The sequence below is a fragment of the Leptopilina heterotoma genome, unplaced genomic scaffold, assembly GCF_015476425.1.
Source record: "Leptopilina heterotoma isolate Lh14 unplaced genomic scaffold, ASM1547642v1 Lhet_111, whole genome shotgun sequence".
NCBI lineage: Eukaryota > Metazoa > Arthropoda > Insecta > Hymenoptera > Figitidae > Leptopilina > Leptopilina heterotoma.
Genome location: NW_025110830.1, coordinates 594120 through 611175, shown reverse-complemented (window position 1 = coordinate 611175; position 17056 = coordinate 594120). Strand labels below are relative to the sequence as shown.

Here is a 17056-nt window from a genome sequence, read left to right as displayed (position 1 = left end):
AAAGAAATAATACTGCGGCTAATTTAATAAAAAAGTAAAGAGCTGTGGGCAAACGTTTAAAAAGAATATTTAGTTCAAGGTTACCCTTGATAATAAATCAAATTACATAATTTTTTACGCCTCGTATACAAGATGGTAAACTCGATATTAAATATATTCGGTATTTAATATCAGCGCGGGAATTTTAAGAATAAAAAAGAAAATTTTTTTTTCTATGAAAATAGAAATCTAATTTTTTTTCACTCTCTCTCTTAATTTTATTCAAATCAAATCACTATTTATTTTTATTTTCTGTGATTCTTCGATTATTAAGATAAGGCCTTATGTGGTACGCAGTAAAAAGCATTAATCCACCAATTAAACAAAATCCGGTAATTGCCGGTATCATTATAGCCGTGTTGTTGGAAAAAAATAAATATCTAAGGCGATTGTCATCGATAAATGGGAGGCCAATTACCCAAATGGTGTAATATAGGAAAATTGCAGAAGTTACTATTAAAATAGCTTTTCCCTTTTCGTGGTCACTATCTAACATAATTTACTGTGAATTGGAGAAATTTCTTTTCAATTATTCCTCGTTCAGGTATTCAAGTTGAAAGTTTTTATGATCCTCTTCGGTGAAAACAGAAGTTTCAGGTTTTTCAATTTTTTCTTTGGAGGTAGATTGATTCTTCACAACACGTTCGAGTAGCTAAATAAATAGTTTTAATAATTAATAATAATTTCATAATAATTAAATATTATTTAATAATTAAATTTATTAATATTATCAAACAGAGTTGACACAATTTTGAATTAATTTAATTAGAAATTTTAAAGAAATTAGATTTTTGAAAAATTGTAATATTTCAAATTCTTTCGAAATTAGATAAATTCTTTAATATATGTATCTAATTAAAAATAATGGATTTATAGAAAAATTTTAGTTAAAAACACTAAAAAAAATTTGCATTTTGGAGAAGTTGCAAATAATTGCAAAAATTCAATTATGTTCAAAAATTTAAAAAAAAATTCTCGTCAAAATATCAAATATCTTTATAAAAAAAAATAAATAAAATTCTTCTCCGAAATTCAATTATTTTCAAAAAATTTAATAAATTTCTTGGTAAAATTTCAATTGGATCATCCTTTCAATTATATGCAAAAAATTTTCTCAATTCAATGATTTTCAATATCTACTATTTTAATAAAATTTTTCAAAAGAATTCAATTATTTAAAAAAAATTCTTATAAAATTCTACGCAAACATTGAATTATTTTCATAAAATAATAAAAATTTCACAGGAATTCAATTATTTGCAAATTTTTTATAAATTTCTTCGCAATCATTCAATTATTTTCATAAATAATAAACTTTCACAGGAATTCAATTACATATTTGCAAATTTTTGATAAATTTCTTCGCAATCATTAAATTATTTTCATAAATAATAAAATTTTTACAAGACTCAATTGTTCTCGTAAATAGTAAAATTCTTTTTAGAAATTCAATTATTTTCATAAATAAATAGAACTCATCGCAGAATTTCAATTATCTTTAATTTTACAATTTTAATAGAATTCGTCGAAAAATGTAATTATTCTTAAAAATTTTTATTAAAATTCGTCAAAAGAATTGAATTATTTAAAAATTTGTTGATAAAATGCTTTATGAGAATTAAATTTTAAAAAACATTCAATTATTCAATAAATTGTCTTTTTTGTATTTAAATGCATAATTGAATTGTAGTAGAATTTTCTTATAAAAATTGATTTAAAAATGAATTTCAGTTAAAATGTTAGATTATAATTGAATATTAAAAGCAATATTTAAGAAACGTACGGAACAAATATCTTCATAAACAAAAAAAATTCTTCTCCAAAATTCAATTATTTTCAAAAATCTCTTATTATATTAAGTTGAAGAACGACCGACCGACCGACCGACCGACCGACCCTAGCCGTATATATATGTATATCTTTTAAAAATAATATTAACACAAATGTATACATATTCACAATGTCACGCATGCACAGTAGTGTTCTGTCAATGTTACGCATGCGCAGTAGTGTTCTGTCAATGTTACGCATGCGCAGTAGTGTTCTGTCAATGTTACGCATGCGCAGTAGTGTTCTGTCAATGTTACGCATGCGCAGTAGTGTTCTATCAATGTTACGCATGCGCAGTAGTGTTCTGTCAATGTTACGCATGCGCAGTAGTGTTCTGTCAATGTTACGCATGCGCAGTAGTGTTCTATCACTGTTACGCATGCGCAGTAGTGTTCTATCACTGTTACGCATGCGCAGTAGTGTTCTGTCAATATTACACATGCGCAGTAGTGTTCTATCACTGTTACGCATGCGCAGTAGTGTTCTGTCAATATTACACATGCGCAGTAGTGTTCTGACAATATTACACATGCGCAGTAGTGTTCTATTAGTGCCACGCATGCGCAGTAGTGTTCTGTCAATATTACACATGCGCAGTAGTGTTCTGTCAATATTAGGCATGCGCAGTAGTGTTCTGTCAATATTACGCATGCGCAGTAGTGTTCTGTCAATATTACGCATGCGCAGTAGTGTTCTTTAAATATCAGACATGCGCAGTAGTGTTCTATGAATATCAGGCATGCGCAGTAGTGTTCTATCAATGTCAGGCATGCGCACTATTGTTCTATGAATGTCAGGCATGCGCAGTAGTGTTCTATCAATGTGAGGAATGCGCAGTAGTGTTCTATGAATATCAGGCATGCGCAGTAGTGTTCTATGAATATCAAGCATGCGCGCATAACACCCACACATGTATACTCACACATATACACTAATCACATGTACATGTATACTCACACATGTTCATAAATTACATACACATGTATACTGCTCATATGCAGACATAAACTCCTACATATACACAAATCACATATATGTATAGATTTAATAAACGATTGATAATATAAATTGTTGAATTTTTTAAGGTTCGTTGATGCACGTAGTGTCTGTTGAAATTTTTTTAAATATACGTAAATACCTCACTCGCTAATGCTGCGCTGTCTGTGTTGTAATGGAACTTATTTATTTACTTGTGTATTTACTTATTTATTTCAGGGTTGCCACAAGACATCGATTTTAAAATTCCATGACTTTTCCAGGTTTTCCAGACCATTTCTTAAAAAATTCCAAACCAGAAATAAAATTGTTTTGGTATGTTTTTAGCTAATTACGACAAAAAGTATAAAATCCTTTAAGTAAATTGTTAACAAAATAAGTTATTAATTTTTAATTTCATTATTAACAAAAAATTAAGTTAAAATTTGTAAGGTTATTTGAGATACGCTCCGAAGAAAGATGAGGAGCAAATCTTTTTAAATTTAAAAATTTAGTTAAGTTTAGAATTTTTCACAATTATTAAACCAGTATTTTAAAAAGCATTTTAATAACATTTGTGACGCGATCTGAAGAAAGGGACCTTAGAAGCAAATCATTTTAAGGTTGGGTTAGAGTTACTTTTTTCTTGTTTGAAAGTTTCTTTTTACTTATTTCGAATTAAAATCAGTGTTTATTAAATATTTTAGTTTTAATGAAGACTTAAACTTTAATGATTTATATTGACAGTTGATCCTTTTTTTGTATTTTCATTTAAAAAATTGCAAACATAACCTATAATTTTTTGCTTCTAAGGTCCCTTTCTTCAGATCGCGTCACATTTTATGAAACTGAAGTTACCTACTTTTATTCAATGACAATTTTTTCTTTGCTAATTATTTATTTTAATGTTAGAAGCCTTTTAAAAAATTTTAAAAGATCGAAGTCGGGGAAATTATTAATTTTGATTTTTTACACAGATTTTCGAAAAATCCATATATTATTTAAACAAAATTATTATTTCCTCACCTCATAAGCAATTTTTTCTTTTACAAATTATTTATTTTAATGTGACAAGTCATTTAAAAAAATTGTAAGAGGATCTAAGGAAGGCAAGGAAATTAGTGATTTTTAATTATTTTTTCGTAGATTTTCCAAATATCCCGAAATTTTAACTAAATTATTATTTCCTTGCTTCAGAAGCAATTTTTTTCGATTGCAATTTTTTAAAGGGCTTCTTACATTAAAAAACAATTAGCAAAAGAAAAAATTTTCATTGCATAAAAGTTGGTAGCTTCAGTTTCATAACATTTTGGGGTTTCTAAAATGTATTAATTTAAAAATTATTTAAAGGAAGATAGAGACCAAAAGAAACTAAAATTTAGAAATGCCATATTGATTTCAATTGTAAGCACTAAATTTAAAATCAAAAAGTTGTATGTCAACTTGAAAACTTGAAATTTTTACGACTCAAATACAAAAAATTGAGCTTTTAGTATCAGGCTTTATAAAATTCCCTGACAATTCCAGATTTTTCAGGTTTTCCATGACTGAAAAAAAATTCCATGACAATTCCGGGTTTCCCAGGTTTTCCAGGTCCGTGGCAACCCTGTATTTGTTTGGCAGACATCAACAATAATTTTTTAAATGGATAATCAGTGAAAAATGACTTATATTTCTGTAAGTTAGTGTTTCACTTCGATCCGAGAATTTCATTTTTTCGAGCGATTATTTGGTTATCGTCTTTGGTTTTCAAACGATCATCTTGTTTATTCTTTTGTTAATTGTCAAATCGTATCGTCTAATTTTCTAATTGTCATCGACCGAACTTCTCGACTGCTTCTCGACTTTCCCATAACTGACAACTAAAAATAATACAATAATAACCTATTTTTTGAAAAAAATCGATATCCAAAAACATTTAAATTCTTTTTTATTAATTCTATTAAAAACTAAAATTAAATTCATTTTAGTGAATTAAAATTATTATATCAAGTTAAAAATTAATTCAAGGTGTCTAGTGAATTATTATTTTTAAATTCCCGGACCAAAAATAAATATTCCCGGATTGATTTTTTAAAACAGCAATTACTAGGTATAAAATTTAAATATTAATACTTTTAATAAAGAAATTTTTAAGAAAATCAATTTTAAAAAGTCAATAGACATCTTTATTTAGAGAAATATATATAATATTACTTGTTATATATTACTTAATAAATCTATAACATTGTAATAGTTGGATCTAAATTTAAAATTAACCTACTTTTTTATTTTTCTATTAGTTGGGCTTTTTTGCGGAGTATTATTATTATTTTTAATTGTGTATTTAAATAATAAAAATTAAAAATAATTATTTTTAATTTTTATTATTAAAAAAAAAAAGTTGTCTGTTCATTGAACAAGACCTACATGTCTTATAGTATTTTGGCCCCCTGAATACGAATATGAAGTCAGAATTGCTCCATCACCCTCTGTTTTCTTTTAAATCGAAAAAACTACCCTTAAGTCTAAAATTCAAGAATTAAAGTAAAAAAAAATAAAAACACGGCTTTCTTCGGAGTAGAAGAATATATTTATGCGTTTTCTTCTTTCAACAACTCAAATAATGTCAAAATTGCTCCACCACCCCTACTTTTTTTTAAATCGAAGAAAGTACCCTTAAATCTAAAATTCAAGAACTAAAGTGAAAAAAAATGAAATAACCGGTTTTCTTCGGAGTAGAAGAATATGCGTTTTCTTCTTTCAACAACAAATAATGATAAATTAACTCTGATTCTGCTTTTTAGTTATGAGAACAAAAATAAAGGAACGTATGCTTTTGTCTAAAACTAATTGTTTTTATTGTTGTTAGTATACTCTGGGTTCATACTTAAAGGGGTAGTTTTTTCAATATAAATCAATAAGAGGGTGATGAAGCAATGCTGATGCTTTTTTAAAAAGTACATAAATATATTCTTCTACTTTGGAAAAAACCTGTTATATCATTTTTTACTATAATTCTTGAATTTTAGATTTAAGGGCAGGGGGTGATGGAGCAATTTCGTCATTATTTCTAAATTGTTGAAAGAAAAAAACGCATAAATATATTTTTCGACTTCGCAAAAAAACTGGTTATTTCATTCTTTGACTTTAGTTCTTGAATTTTAGATTTAAGGGTAGTTTCTCCCATTTAAAAGAAACAGGGGTGGTGGAGCAATTTTGACATTATTTCTGAGAGGTTAAAGGAAGAAAACGCATAAATATATTCTTCTACTCCTAAGAAAACCGGTTATTTCATATTTTTTTACTTTAGTTCTTGAATTTTAGATTTAAGGGTAGTTTCTCCCATTTAAAAAAACAGGGGTGGTGGAGCAATTTTGACAATATTTCTGAGTGGTTGAAGGAAGAAAACGCATAAATATATTCTTCTACTTCGCAAAAAAGTGGTTATTTCATTCTTTGACTTTAGTTCTTGAATTTTAGATTTAAGGGTAGTTTCTCCTATTTAAAAAAACAGGGGTGGTGGAGCAATTTTGACATTATTTGAGTTGTTGAAAGAAGAAAACGCACAAATATATTCTTCTACTCCGAAGAAAGCCGTGTTTTTATTTTTTTTTACTTTAATTCTTGAATTTTAGACTTAAGGGTAGTTTTTTCGATTTAAAAAAAACAGAGGGTGCTGGAGCAATTCTGACTTCATATTCGTATTCAGGGGGCCAAAATACTATAAGACATGTAGGTCTTGTTCAATGAACAGACAACTTTTTTTTGTGTGCCTGTGATTGTAATCATGCCTAAATTAAAAAAATTTAACATTTTTAGGTATAAAATAATTTTTTAATAAACATTAATAAAAATTTAGTTTTCTAAACATTATTCAAAAGTAGACGAAAGAACAAAGTTTTGTCCTCTTGATGTAATTTTTCTAAATTCAATAGATTAAGTTATAGATAATTAAAAATAAGTATACTTAGATTTCTTTGAATAATTTTTTAACACAATTAAATTTTTCAAATATGTCTACAATAGAAACCTTTTTGAATAGTTGAAATTGTGCAAAATTTAATTGAAAATAATTAATTTATTTCAAGTATTTTGTTACAATTTTTTGAAGAATTTTAATTGCAAATTTTGAAAATAATTGAATTACCAAAAATTTAAAAAAAATTTTTAAAGGTAAATTAGGATATAAGAATTATTTTAAGAAATTCAATTATTTTCGAAAAATAACATTATAATATTTTTAAAAACTAATATTATTAGAATTTTTTTATAGTAATTTTTAAGATTTAATTATCTTCGAATAATGTAAATAAACATTTATGAAAATTTACTTCAATAAGACGAGCGAACATGACAGCTTGGTTATCAAAACAAAAAGAAAATCGTTTTTTGTTCGTTTCTCGGATCGTGTTGCTCGAATGAAACACTACTGTAAGTGTAATTTTCAACTGACTTTTAGTAAAATTATTTGTTTGACAGAAATTTACAATATTAATAAATAAATCACAATAAAATAATAATCAGTGAAGAATGACTGATATTTTAGTACTTTTCAACTGATTTTCAGTAAAATTCCACTGATTATGAATCCAAAGTCACTTTTTAAAAATACAAAATGGCGAATCCTGGATAGCGGACGAAAATGAAAGGTTTAGTAAGAGAATACGTAAAAATAACATTTCGTATAATGTACAATGACATTTTTTGTAAATGTCACTTCATAATTTTTGTCTTATTACACAATGATTTTAAATAAAATAATTTATATTTTTATAAATATTAATAATTTTTTACATTTTCTAACCACTATAAGGTTTTAATTTTGTAAATGTTCAAATTCTGGTTTAGAAAGAAAAATTTATATTATTATACAACTATATTGTCTAGACTTGCAAAAACCCAAAGTCTAGACTTTGTTGTAACAATATTGTTACAATATATATTGTAACAATATTGGTGACGGTGACATGCGTAAGAATAGTGCAGTAAAAATTTCAAAAAAACACCCTGATCATTACCTACAGAAAATCCTATTAGTAAGAAAAGAATGGACGTATCTTCGCCCTTTTCTTACTAATTATTCAGAGAATCAGGCTAACATTCAAAATCTAACCTTCTAAGTTTAGTTATTTCAAAAAAATTATTTTATTGATGCAAATAAATATTTATTTTAATTAAAAACTATGCATTATTTAATCAAGTAATTTTTATAATTGATTTAAAGCAATATTTATTAAATTAAATTATTCTATTTAATTGACTTAAGTAATTTGTATTTGGTTCAAATAACTATTTAATAGATACCATAAATTAAAATATTTATGTCCAGTAAATATTTACTTAGTTCAAATAAAAAAAAAAAAATAAGTAAAAACTAATAAGTTTAAATACAACCGAACGAGCGTTAGCGAGTGAGGTATATGTTGCTAGTTTAAATAAAATTCTTGTCAAAATTTCAATTATTTTCAAAAAATTTCCAAAAGAATTCAATTGGTTAATAGAAATTCTGATAAAATTGTACGCAAGCATTTAATTATTATCATAAAAATTTCACAGAAATTCAATTATTTACATATGTTTTATAAATTTCTTCTCAATAATTCAATTATTTTCATAAATAATAACATTCTTTTTAGAAATTTAATTATTATCATAAATAATAAAACTCATCGCAGGATTTCAATTATTTTTAATACAATTTAATAATTCAATTATTCGCAAAAATTCAATTATTTTCATAAATAGTAAAATTCTTTTTAGAAAAATTTTATCTTTTAAATCTTTCTTATAAAAATTGATTTAAAAATGAATTTCAGTTAAAATTTTAGATAATTGAATATTAAAAGCATTATAGCATGATTTTTTTTATAAATAATTGAATTTTGAAAGGGTTCAAATTAAAATCCTTGAAAATGTGAATCTTCTAAATTTTGAACTAACAATTCTGTGAAATTAATTGTTTTGAATAAGTTCAATTGCGGATTTTTTAAAAATTATTTGAAGTTTTTTTTTCTAATATAATTATATTTAATTGAAGAATTTCCGAATAATTGAAATTTTGTAAAATTGAATTATAAAGAAATGAATTTGAAAATTCTCAAAGAACTTTTTCAAAAATTATTAAAAATAATGGATTTGAAAATTCTGTAAGAACTTTTTCGAAAATTATTAAAAATAATCGATTTAAGGAAGCATTTTAGTTAAATATTCTTGACAATAATAATTGAATTGAAATGGTGGAAATAATTTTGAAGAAGTACAATATTTTTATAATATAAAATAATAATGATTTTATCACTGGGCAAATCTTTGAAAATCTGAATTTTTCATACTTTTAACTAAAAATTTTGGAGAATTAATTTTTTTGAAAAAGTTTAACTGAATTTTTAAAAAAATTATTTCATGTTTCTATTTTCTAATATATAATTAATTAATTAATTGAATAAACGAAAAAGAAAAAAATTTGTCTGGAAATCAGGGAAAAACAAAATTAAATTTTTGTAGCAACCCTGTTAAATAAATAATATAATTATTTAATATTTTGTTTGTATTACAAGATTATTACAGTAGAATCTGTTTGAATGCAACTCAATTTTTGCAATCTTTTTACAATTTTCAATATTGTCTAATTGCCTTGTCAGTTCCAGAATATTGTAAAATATAATAAAATTCATTTATGCAATAATTTTGCAAACATTGTCTACTGTAATAAAATAAAAAAAATTGAGTTGCGCATTTCGACAGGTTCTACTGTATTAAATTTTAGTTTATTTAAATCGATGACAATTTACCTTTTCTTCTGTATTGGAATCAAAGGAAGTTCTGCTAAAGTAAAGAAGTGTTTTAATATTCTCTGCAATGGGGTCCGACTTCACTTCTAATTGCTTTTTAGCCTGATAAACAGTGACTCTTTTTGGTTTTTTCAATATATCTTTACCTGCAAATAAAATTTTGGGTTTTTAATTTTTGACAGTTGTTGTCGTCTCATTTCTAAATTTGTAGTTTAATAATTCTTTTACTGTAAAATATATTCATCAATATAACAATTAAAAATATACATAGTGAATTACTATTGATTTTGGTTAGAATTTGTAACAAATTATTATAGATATGCAAATTAGTAAAATTAAAAACCTTAAAAACATACGTGACTTGCTCCGCTTTGAGGTTAGTCTATGATTGACTGGAATTAAATCCAATACTCCCTTGTCTGCTTTTCTTATTTTCCCTGCAAGAGTCAATAAAATTATTTATTCATTATTTTCGTTAATTAATAATCGAATAGTTGTTTATTTATTGATTATTGTACTTAAAGAGAAATATTGATATTAACCTTGAAGGAAACTTACCTTGTTTAACTACTTTTTCGGAATCTAGTATATCCAGACTCTTTTGAACGAGAGAATTAGACATTTCTAAAATAAATTAATTTCTTTTTTTTTGTCATAAAAAACAAAATTAAAAAACATAAAACACATGGGAGATACTTTTATATACAAAGACAGAGAGCACGTTACAGCACGGCAAGACACTAATGGTTAGAGAAGAAATCTACTTTATCAATACTCTATGTGTTCAATTCTTTGACGTAAATAATAAAAGTATAATCAATTTCGATTATTTAATTTATTATTATAGAGATGAGAATTATTTTCTGTAAAATGTATTGTTTACTTTGTTTAATCTAGTATATTAGGTTTAATTACGAAAGATATTAAAAATCTGTTTTATTTTCATTTAAAATTAAAAATCAAACGGAAGTGGGTGGTAGTACGTAACAATGTTGCCAACAAAAAATAATAACCTCTGAATTGTTAAGAATATTCTTAAAAAGTGTATTGTTTATTAACATAAAAATAAAAGTGATAAATAAATTACTTTTAAATTTCGTGAAGGATAAATAATATACAGAAAGGATAGTTCTTTTTTAAAAAACTGTTGTTATTTATAATTTTTATTTTCTTGTAGTTGGTTACAATGTCAGTCTTCTAACTTCAAACTGCTTCAAACTTAACTTTGTAGAATTCTCTGTGTTTCACTGGTTTCATCGTACATCTACTTTATTGTAAATAAATAAAGCATTTAATTCGTGTGTTCAAAACTATATTTTATAAAAACATTACAAATTTTAATATTCGTGAATGTGAATAGTCGTGAATTAATAGCAGAAATAATTGAAAGTAGTGAATGATTTTTAAAAGAAAGTTGATGGTGCATCGTCGTCGCTGAAGACAACGCGTGTTTTTTTGCAAGTAAATTTTCGTTTTATTTTCCGAGTTTTCTATTTACAGTTGTTTTACACATAAAATAAATAAAGTGCAGAAGAATGATGAGTATTACATATACCAAAATATTATAGTGCAGTAGTTTTTTTGGATGATTTTTGAAAAATTCGGAGGTGAACATAACCTTTAATTCCCAGCACGTGAGTGTGAGTATAGTTGTGATGTTTTGTTTAAATTATCAATATATTAGATAATATTACTAATACTAATTTAATAATTTAACAAAATTTAAGCATTTAAACTTAAATTTTCATTTATTATATTATATTATCAAAGCTGATTTTGCTTGACAATAATTGAACTTTACAAAATATGAAATTGAGTTAATTTAAAGTAATTAAATTTTATCATAAAATTATTATTCATAAATTATTTAATGAATAATTTTGATTACAAATTCCAAAAATAATTTATTTTTATAAGAGTAGGAATTACAGTTCTTTTTAAATAATTGAATTTCGAAAATTTCAAATTGAAATTAAGAATTTTAAATAATTTTAATTTAATATTAATTGAAAATTATATAGAAAATAAATAAATGAATTAAAATTATGAAATATGAAAATAATTTTGGAGAATTTACAGCAGTAATTTTTATAAATAATTGAATATCAAATGACAGGGAAATGGCAGGAAAACAAATTTTTTGTCAGGGGAATTAAGAAAATTGAGGCTTTTTTCGACTTATTTAAAAAAATTGCGACTTTCTCGAAAAATAATTGTAAACAAATCTTTCACATTTGTCTAATTATAAAAATCATTTTGAATAATTGAAATTTTGTAAAATTTAATTGAAAATAAGTAATTTTTTTCAAATATTTTTTTACAATTTTAAAAAATCAACTTTTGGAAGAATTTTAATTCCAAAATTTTGAAAATAATTGAATTGTCAAAAATTTTAATGAAAAATCTTTAAATGAACATTTAAAAATAAAAATTAATGAAAATTAACTTCTAATTTTTTAAAATTCAATATTTTCAGTACTTTCAATTACATATTTCCGAAAATTCAAAAACATATAAAAAATAATAACATTTTAGAACTATTTTTAATATTTTGGAGAAAAAAATCATGTTCAAAATTTTTAATTAAAATTCATTAAAAAATTAATTAGTTTTTGTGAATTATATAAAAATTCTTTTAAGAAATTCAATTATTTTCGAAAAATTACATTAAAATATTTTTAAATATTAAAAACTAATTCTTAGAATTATCATAATTTTTTTAGATTCAATTATCTTTAAACAAAGTAAATAAAAATTTATGAAAAATTTCTTTTTTAGGCTTATTAAAATTTTTGAGAAATCATAGTCATATTTATAATTATATAAAATTCTTTAAAAATTAGATTATTTTTAAAATATTTTACCAAATTTGAATTGTTTGGAAATTTTTCAATTCAATAGGATAATTGAAAAACTAATAATTTTCCAAAAAATATTTAAAAACATTTTTAAAAAATTAATTTTAAATTTTCTTTATTATAGTTTTATGAAAATATAGGTACATTAATAACTTATAAGAAAAAAAACTAAGACAGTTACAATTATTATAAAAAATTGAATTTTTGGATTTAAATAATTGAATTCTCGAAGAACTTTCGGAAAATTATTTAAAATAATTTATTTAGAGATGAAGTTTAGTTGAAAAGAAAATAATTGAATTCATGAAGGGTTATATTTATAATAATTTTTAGGATTTTTTAAATTTTAATAAATTTTACTTATTTTCCTGTAAATAGAATTTTGTCAGGGAAAATAATTTTAATGTCAGTAAATTGTTAGGAAAATTTCAGGGAAATTGATAAACTGAAACTTGTGACCACCCTGAATGATTTCAAATTAAAATTTACAATTATTGGTAAATATTTTTAATTAAAAATTCTGAAGAAGTTAGTCCTTGAAAAATGTATACTTGAATTTTTTTTAAATTAGTTCAATTTTTGAATAAATATGTAATAAACAAATTTTTTAAATCATAAATTTTTTTTGAATCACTTAGAATTAATACTCTGTATTTCATTCATGATATTTTGGTACCATTTGATTTTATCATTATCATCGCTTACGTACCGAAGTTTTAAAATCAAACTATTTCCTAATCCTTTAATAAAAGTATCTGTATATTCTATAATTTCAAATTCACTTCCAGGTAAAAGAATTATTTCTTCTATCTCAGTTAAAAAATGTTTCAATATTTTTGCTCTTACGTAGTTATTAGAAAAATTAATTTCGTATAAAATGGTTCCAAATCCAGTTGCTGGTAATGGGACCAATTTCATGGCAATTTCTTTACTTACGAATGCAGTAGTAAATTTCTTGAAAATAATAGATTTACTAAATTTTATTGTTCTTTTAATAATTTCTAATGGTTTGGATTCAATTCTATATAAAATTTTATTAAATTCGTTGCTTGGATCGTCTGATTGTCTAATTGCTAATTTATATAAGGCCTTTTTCATCATTCTCGCTTCAATTGTATCTTCTGTTATTCTTGTATATCCTGTTGTCGCAAAGTTTCGTATAGCATAGTAATCTTCAAATTTTGCAACATAACGTGCTTGTTGATCATTAAAACTTTTAATTATACTTTGTACGTTAATTCCATTTTCAATGGGTTGTCTTTCTTTAAATGTGTAAATTATATCAATTTTTAATTCACCATCAAAGTTTGTTAAATTACTATCGTCAAGATGAAAATCGTTTCTTAATTTAGAGAGAAGAGGATAGTTTGTGATGATATATTTTTTACTCCATTCGGGAATTTTTAAATCTGTAGTATTTGTCCAATCCATTATAAATTGTTTAGCAATTCCCTCACTTGTTGGAAATAGATATTTTTCCAATATTTTTAATACTATGTCGCTTGTTAGATTCGCATTTCTTGATAAGGCTAATTTTAAACAACTATTTAGATCAATGTCCCTCTTACGGGAACGAGAAAATCGGCGACATCCATGTAGAGGTGCTGAATGTTGTAGGTATGATTGAATTTCACAGTTTTTATAGTTGAAAGCATGTACAGATGATCCAGAAAATAAAATTTTTGTGCTTATGGGTTTAAGATGATTATTGGTTTCGTACAGTAGAGAGGACAAATTATCATTTTTCCAATTTTCGGCATTAACGTATAGCTTTTCACTGACTGAATTATTGAATAGCGTTACGAATATTTGTTTTTTATCTTGATAATTAGTTCGTAATTGTGCAGTTTTATTGAAAGACAAATGCTTATATCTGTAACCAAAACCAGTATCGCCATGGATATTTTCAGTATTTACGATCAAATTTTGACTTTGTTCTCCTACGTAGCTAATTGATTTAGAATCTCTAGTTTTCAACAGTAACATATTGTTGATAATATTTTTAACATACAAAAAGGAATCGTCAAGATTTTTTTTCAGAGTATTAAGGACTGTTAGTATCAATATTATGGCTTTCTCTTTCATGAATGTTAGTTCAAAACCAGGTTCTCCAAAGTGTAATACAAATTTCTTTATAAGATCAATATCTGTTGGTTCTTTAATTGGTGAATATGTTTGATTAAGTATTGAAAAGATTTGTACACTTTTAAATGTTGTGTCTAGTGATTTTAAAAATTTTCGTGTATCTCCATCTGTTAATATTGCAGTCATATCCTCAGTCAATTTTTGTGAAAAATTAATTTCATCCATTAGGCAAATTTTTTCTTTAAGACTTTTTTCGTTTGTTGATACCAAACATGTATATAATGGTACCATAGTTAATCCAAATTCCTTCCACCATTCACCCAATGTTGATCTGCCACTTGAAAATATAAGATATGATTTTAGTCTTTGTTGTTTATAGGTTATAAAATTTTCCCAAAATGATTCCATTGTTTGTTCGGATGATTTTAAATTTATTCTATGAAAACGATGTTGCAGTAACATTTGAACATTGAGACCAGTTTTCTTTTGAAAACCTTCAGGATCATCTGACTCTTTAATTAATTTTGCAGTGTAATCTTCTCGCATTAATGCATAAAAATCGGCAGTTGAATTTTCAGGGTAATAAAAGACAAATAAATCGTATGGTATTCGTTTACTGCTATCAAAAATACCGCGTACTATCTTGTCATCTGGTGCCAGTAATTGTATAGTTACTTCATCGTATTTTAAATTTCTGAGAAAGGGTACTCCAAAAGAATGTTGCATTGCTTTTATATCATGTTTTTTATACGCTTCACTGACATTCCCTACATAATACATGAACAATTCTGTTATATTGGGTAATAAATGTCCTCCATCACATTTAGTAATTTCGGGGAAATATAAATACTGCTGTATTTTTTCTAACTGCTCTAAATTATCATTAGAGAGATTGCATTGTTTTTCTAAAATGGACTTAGCTATTGTAACACGATTCTTAAAGTTTGATAACGAACTGTGTATTTGATATTTAGTATCATATTTTAATATTTTCCCTATATTGTTCAATATTTCATCTAGATAAGTCTGAAAATGTTCGTAAATTGCTTTCCAGTATAATGGATCAAATACCACAGTTCTTATTTCTTCATCTCCAAGAAATACTGTAGTAACGTAATAAAAGAGAGCTGGCAGAGCAAAAGCTTTATAACTGATAAAACGTATGTTTTCGTTATTAAGAGAATTTTTTAAAATATGTCCTATTGTTACATATTCATCAAATGAAATATTTTGATTCGGAACAGTAGTTTTGTTATTCTTTAAATTTTTATAGTAGATAGTGTTTGGTGTGCCAGTTCGGAGAAAAATTAAACCAGCCTGTGCATACATATAATCAAGAGATAATATATCAACATTATTTTTAGTATTTGGAAAAAGTGGCAATATTAAGTCTGTAAATATTCTTTTTGCTGCTTCAACAGTGAGAATCGATTTTTCGCCATATTCGTTTTGAAATTTTGCAGTTCTTAGAGTATTCAATATTTCGCTCTGCAAATCATTGACATTTTTACTTGAAGCTCTACTAACAACATCTGCTAAAAATCCATAAATATTTCCATATTTGTTAAATACAAGAGAACTGATAATGTACTCAAACATTGAGTTAACAAAAGTTTCATCTAAATTTTCATCTTCTTTTTCTCCGTATAAGTCACTGCCTTGTAATAATTTCCTAATGAGTTTTACTTTCATTTTTTGATTATCATGATTTTCTTCTAAAAATTTATAAAGGGCGTTAACAACTGGGATTTGTTTATATTGATCATCTGCTGTTAGATAATTTTCAATAAATAAATAATCACTGAGTGCGTTCAGGTAACTGAAAACTGATATCAATTGTACTGCATTCAGTTGATTTGTAGCTAGCATGTTATCCATTTTTGAAATTGTTGTTTTATTCTTTTGTCTTCTTATTGTGGGTATTTTTAGACATTAGAATGTATAAAATAGTGGAGTATAGTTTAGTAAATTGGAATATTTTTGTGAACCTGTGGAAAAATAAATTCGTTTTTATTATGCATTTGGTAATTAATTGCAAAATATTTAAATAATTTTTAAGATTTATTACAAATTCCTTTTTCTTGGTGAATTTTTATTAGGTTTCTGAAGTCGGCGTCGACGTTCAGTTTTTTGGTTTCACATAAAGAAACATTTTTTTTTACGCTTATTTAGTGTCGACACTAATTTCAGAGAACTTTTTTATTTGAGAAAAACTGTATATATAAGTCTCGAATTTAAATATTAGACCAAAATTATAGAAATTTATTTTTTACTGCTATTATTTTGCTTTCTTTTTGCTTTAAATTTAAATTTCACGCCAATGTATTTCATCAGTTATCGAAAGATGGCAAAGAAACTATTTTCTGATGATCGAGATGAAGTTGAAGGTATATTAATTAGTTAAAATTTTATTTGTATCATAAGTTCTAAACGTTTAATGAACGAAATCTTTTATTATTTTAATCTGTTTTTTATTTTTAATTTCTTTTTAATTTA

General features: G+C 24.8%; 2 protein-coding genes across 2 annotated transcripts in view; one reads left to right on the top strand and one right to left on the bottom strand.

The window, feature by feature from the left end:
* Positions 1–4: 4 nt before the first annotated feature.
* LOC122504634 lies at positions 5–10358 on the bottom strand. The gene is made up of 4 exons (XM_043615821.1): positions 10176–10358; positions 9974–10054; positions 9618–9763; positions 5–691 (listed from the first exon to the last, which is right to left on the bottom strand). Exons 1-4 carry the CDS (start codon positions 10237–10239, stop codon positions 569–571), a joined length of 414 nt encoding a protein of 137 aa, XP_043471756.1. The 5' UTR covers positions 10240–10358; the 3' UTR covers positions 5–568.
* A 526-nt stretch (positions 10359–10884) lies between these two features.
* LOC122504567 overlaps positions 10885–17056 on the top strand; it is a 92564-nt gene continuing 86392 nt past the window's right edge. The window contains exon 1 of the mRNA XM_043615729.1: positions 10885–11257. The gene's annotated coding sequence lies outside the window, so the exon portion shown is untranslated. The remainder of the gene's footprint in view (positions 11258–17056) is intronic.

Excerpts from the sequence above, each read along its gene's own strand:
- LOC122504634 (XM_043615821.1), bottom strand. The coding sequence starts at position 10,239 with ATGTCTAATTCTCTCGTTCAAAAGAGTCTGGATATACTAGATTCCGAA. Across the intron at positions 10,055-10,175 it reads CGAAAAAGTAGTTAAACAAG|GGAAAATAAGAAAAGCAGAC; the intron begins GTAAGTTTCCTT and ends TGACTCTTGCAG. Across the intron at positions 9,764-9,973 it reads CTCAAAGCGGAGCAAGTCAC|GTAAAGATATATTGAAAAAA; the intron begins GTATGTTTTTAA and ends TTTTATTTGCAG.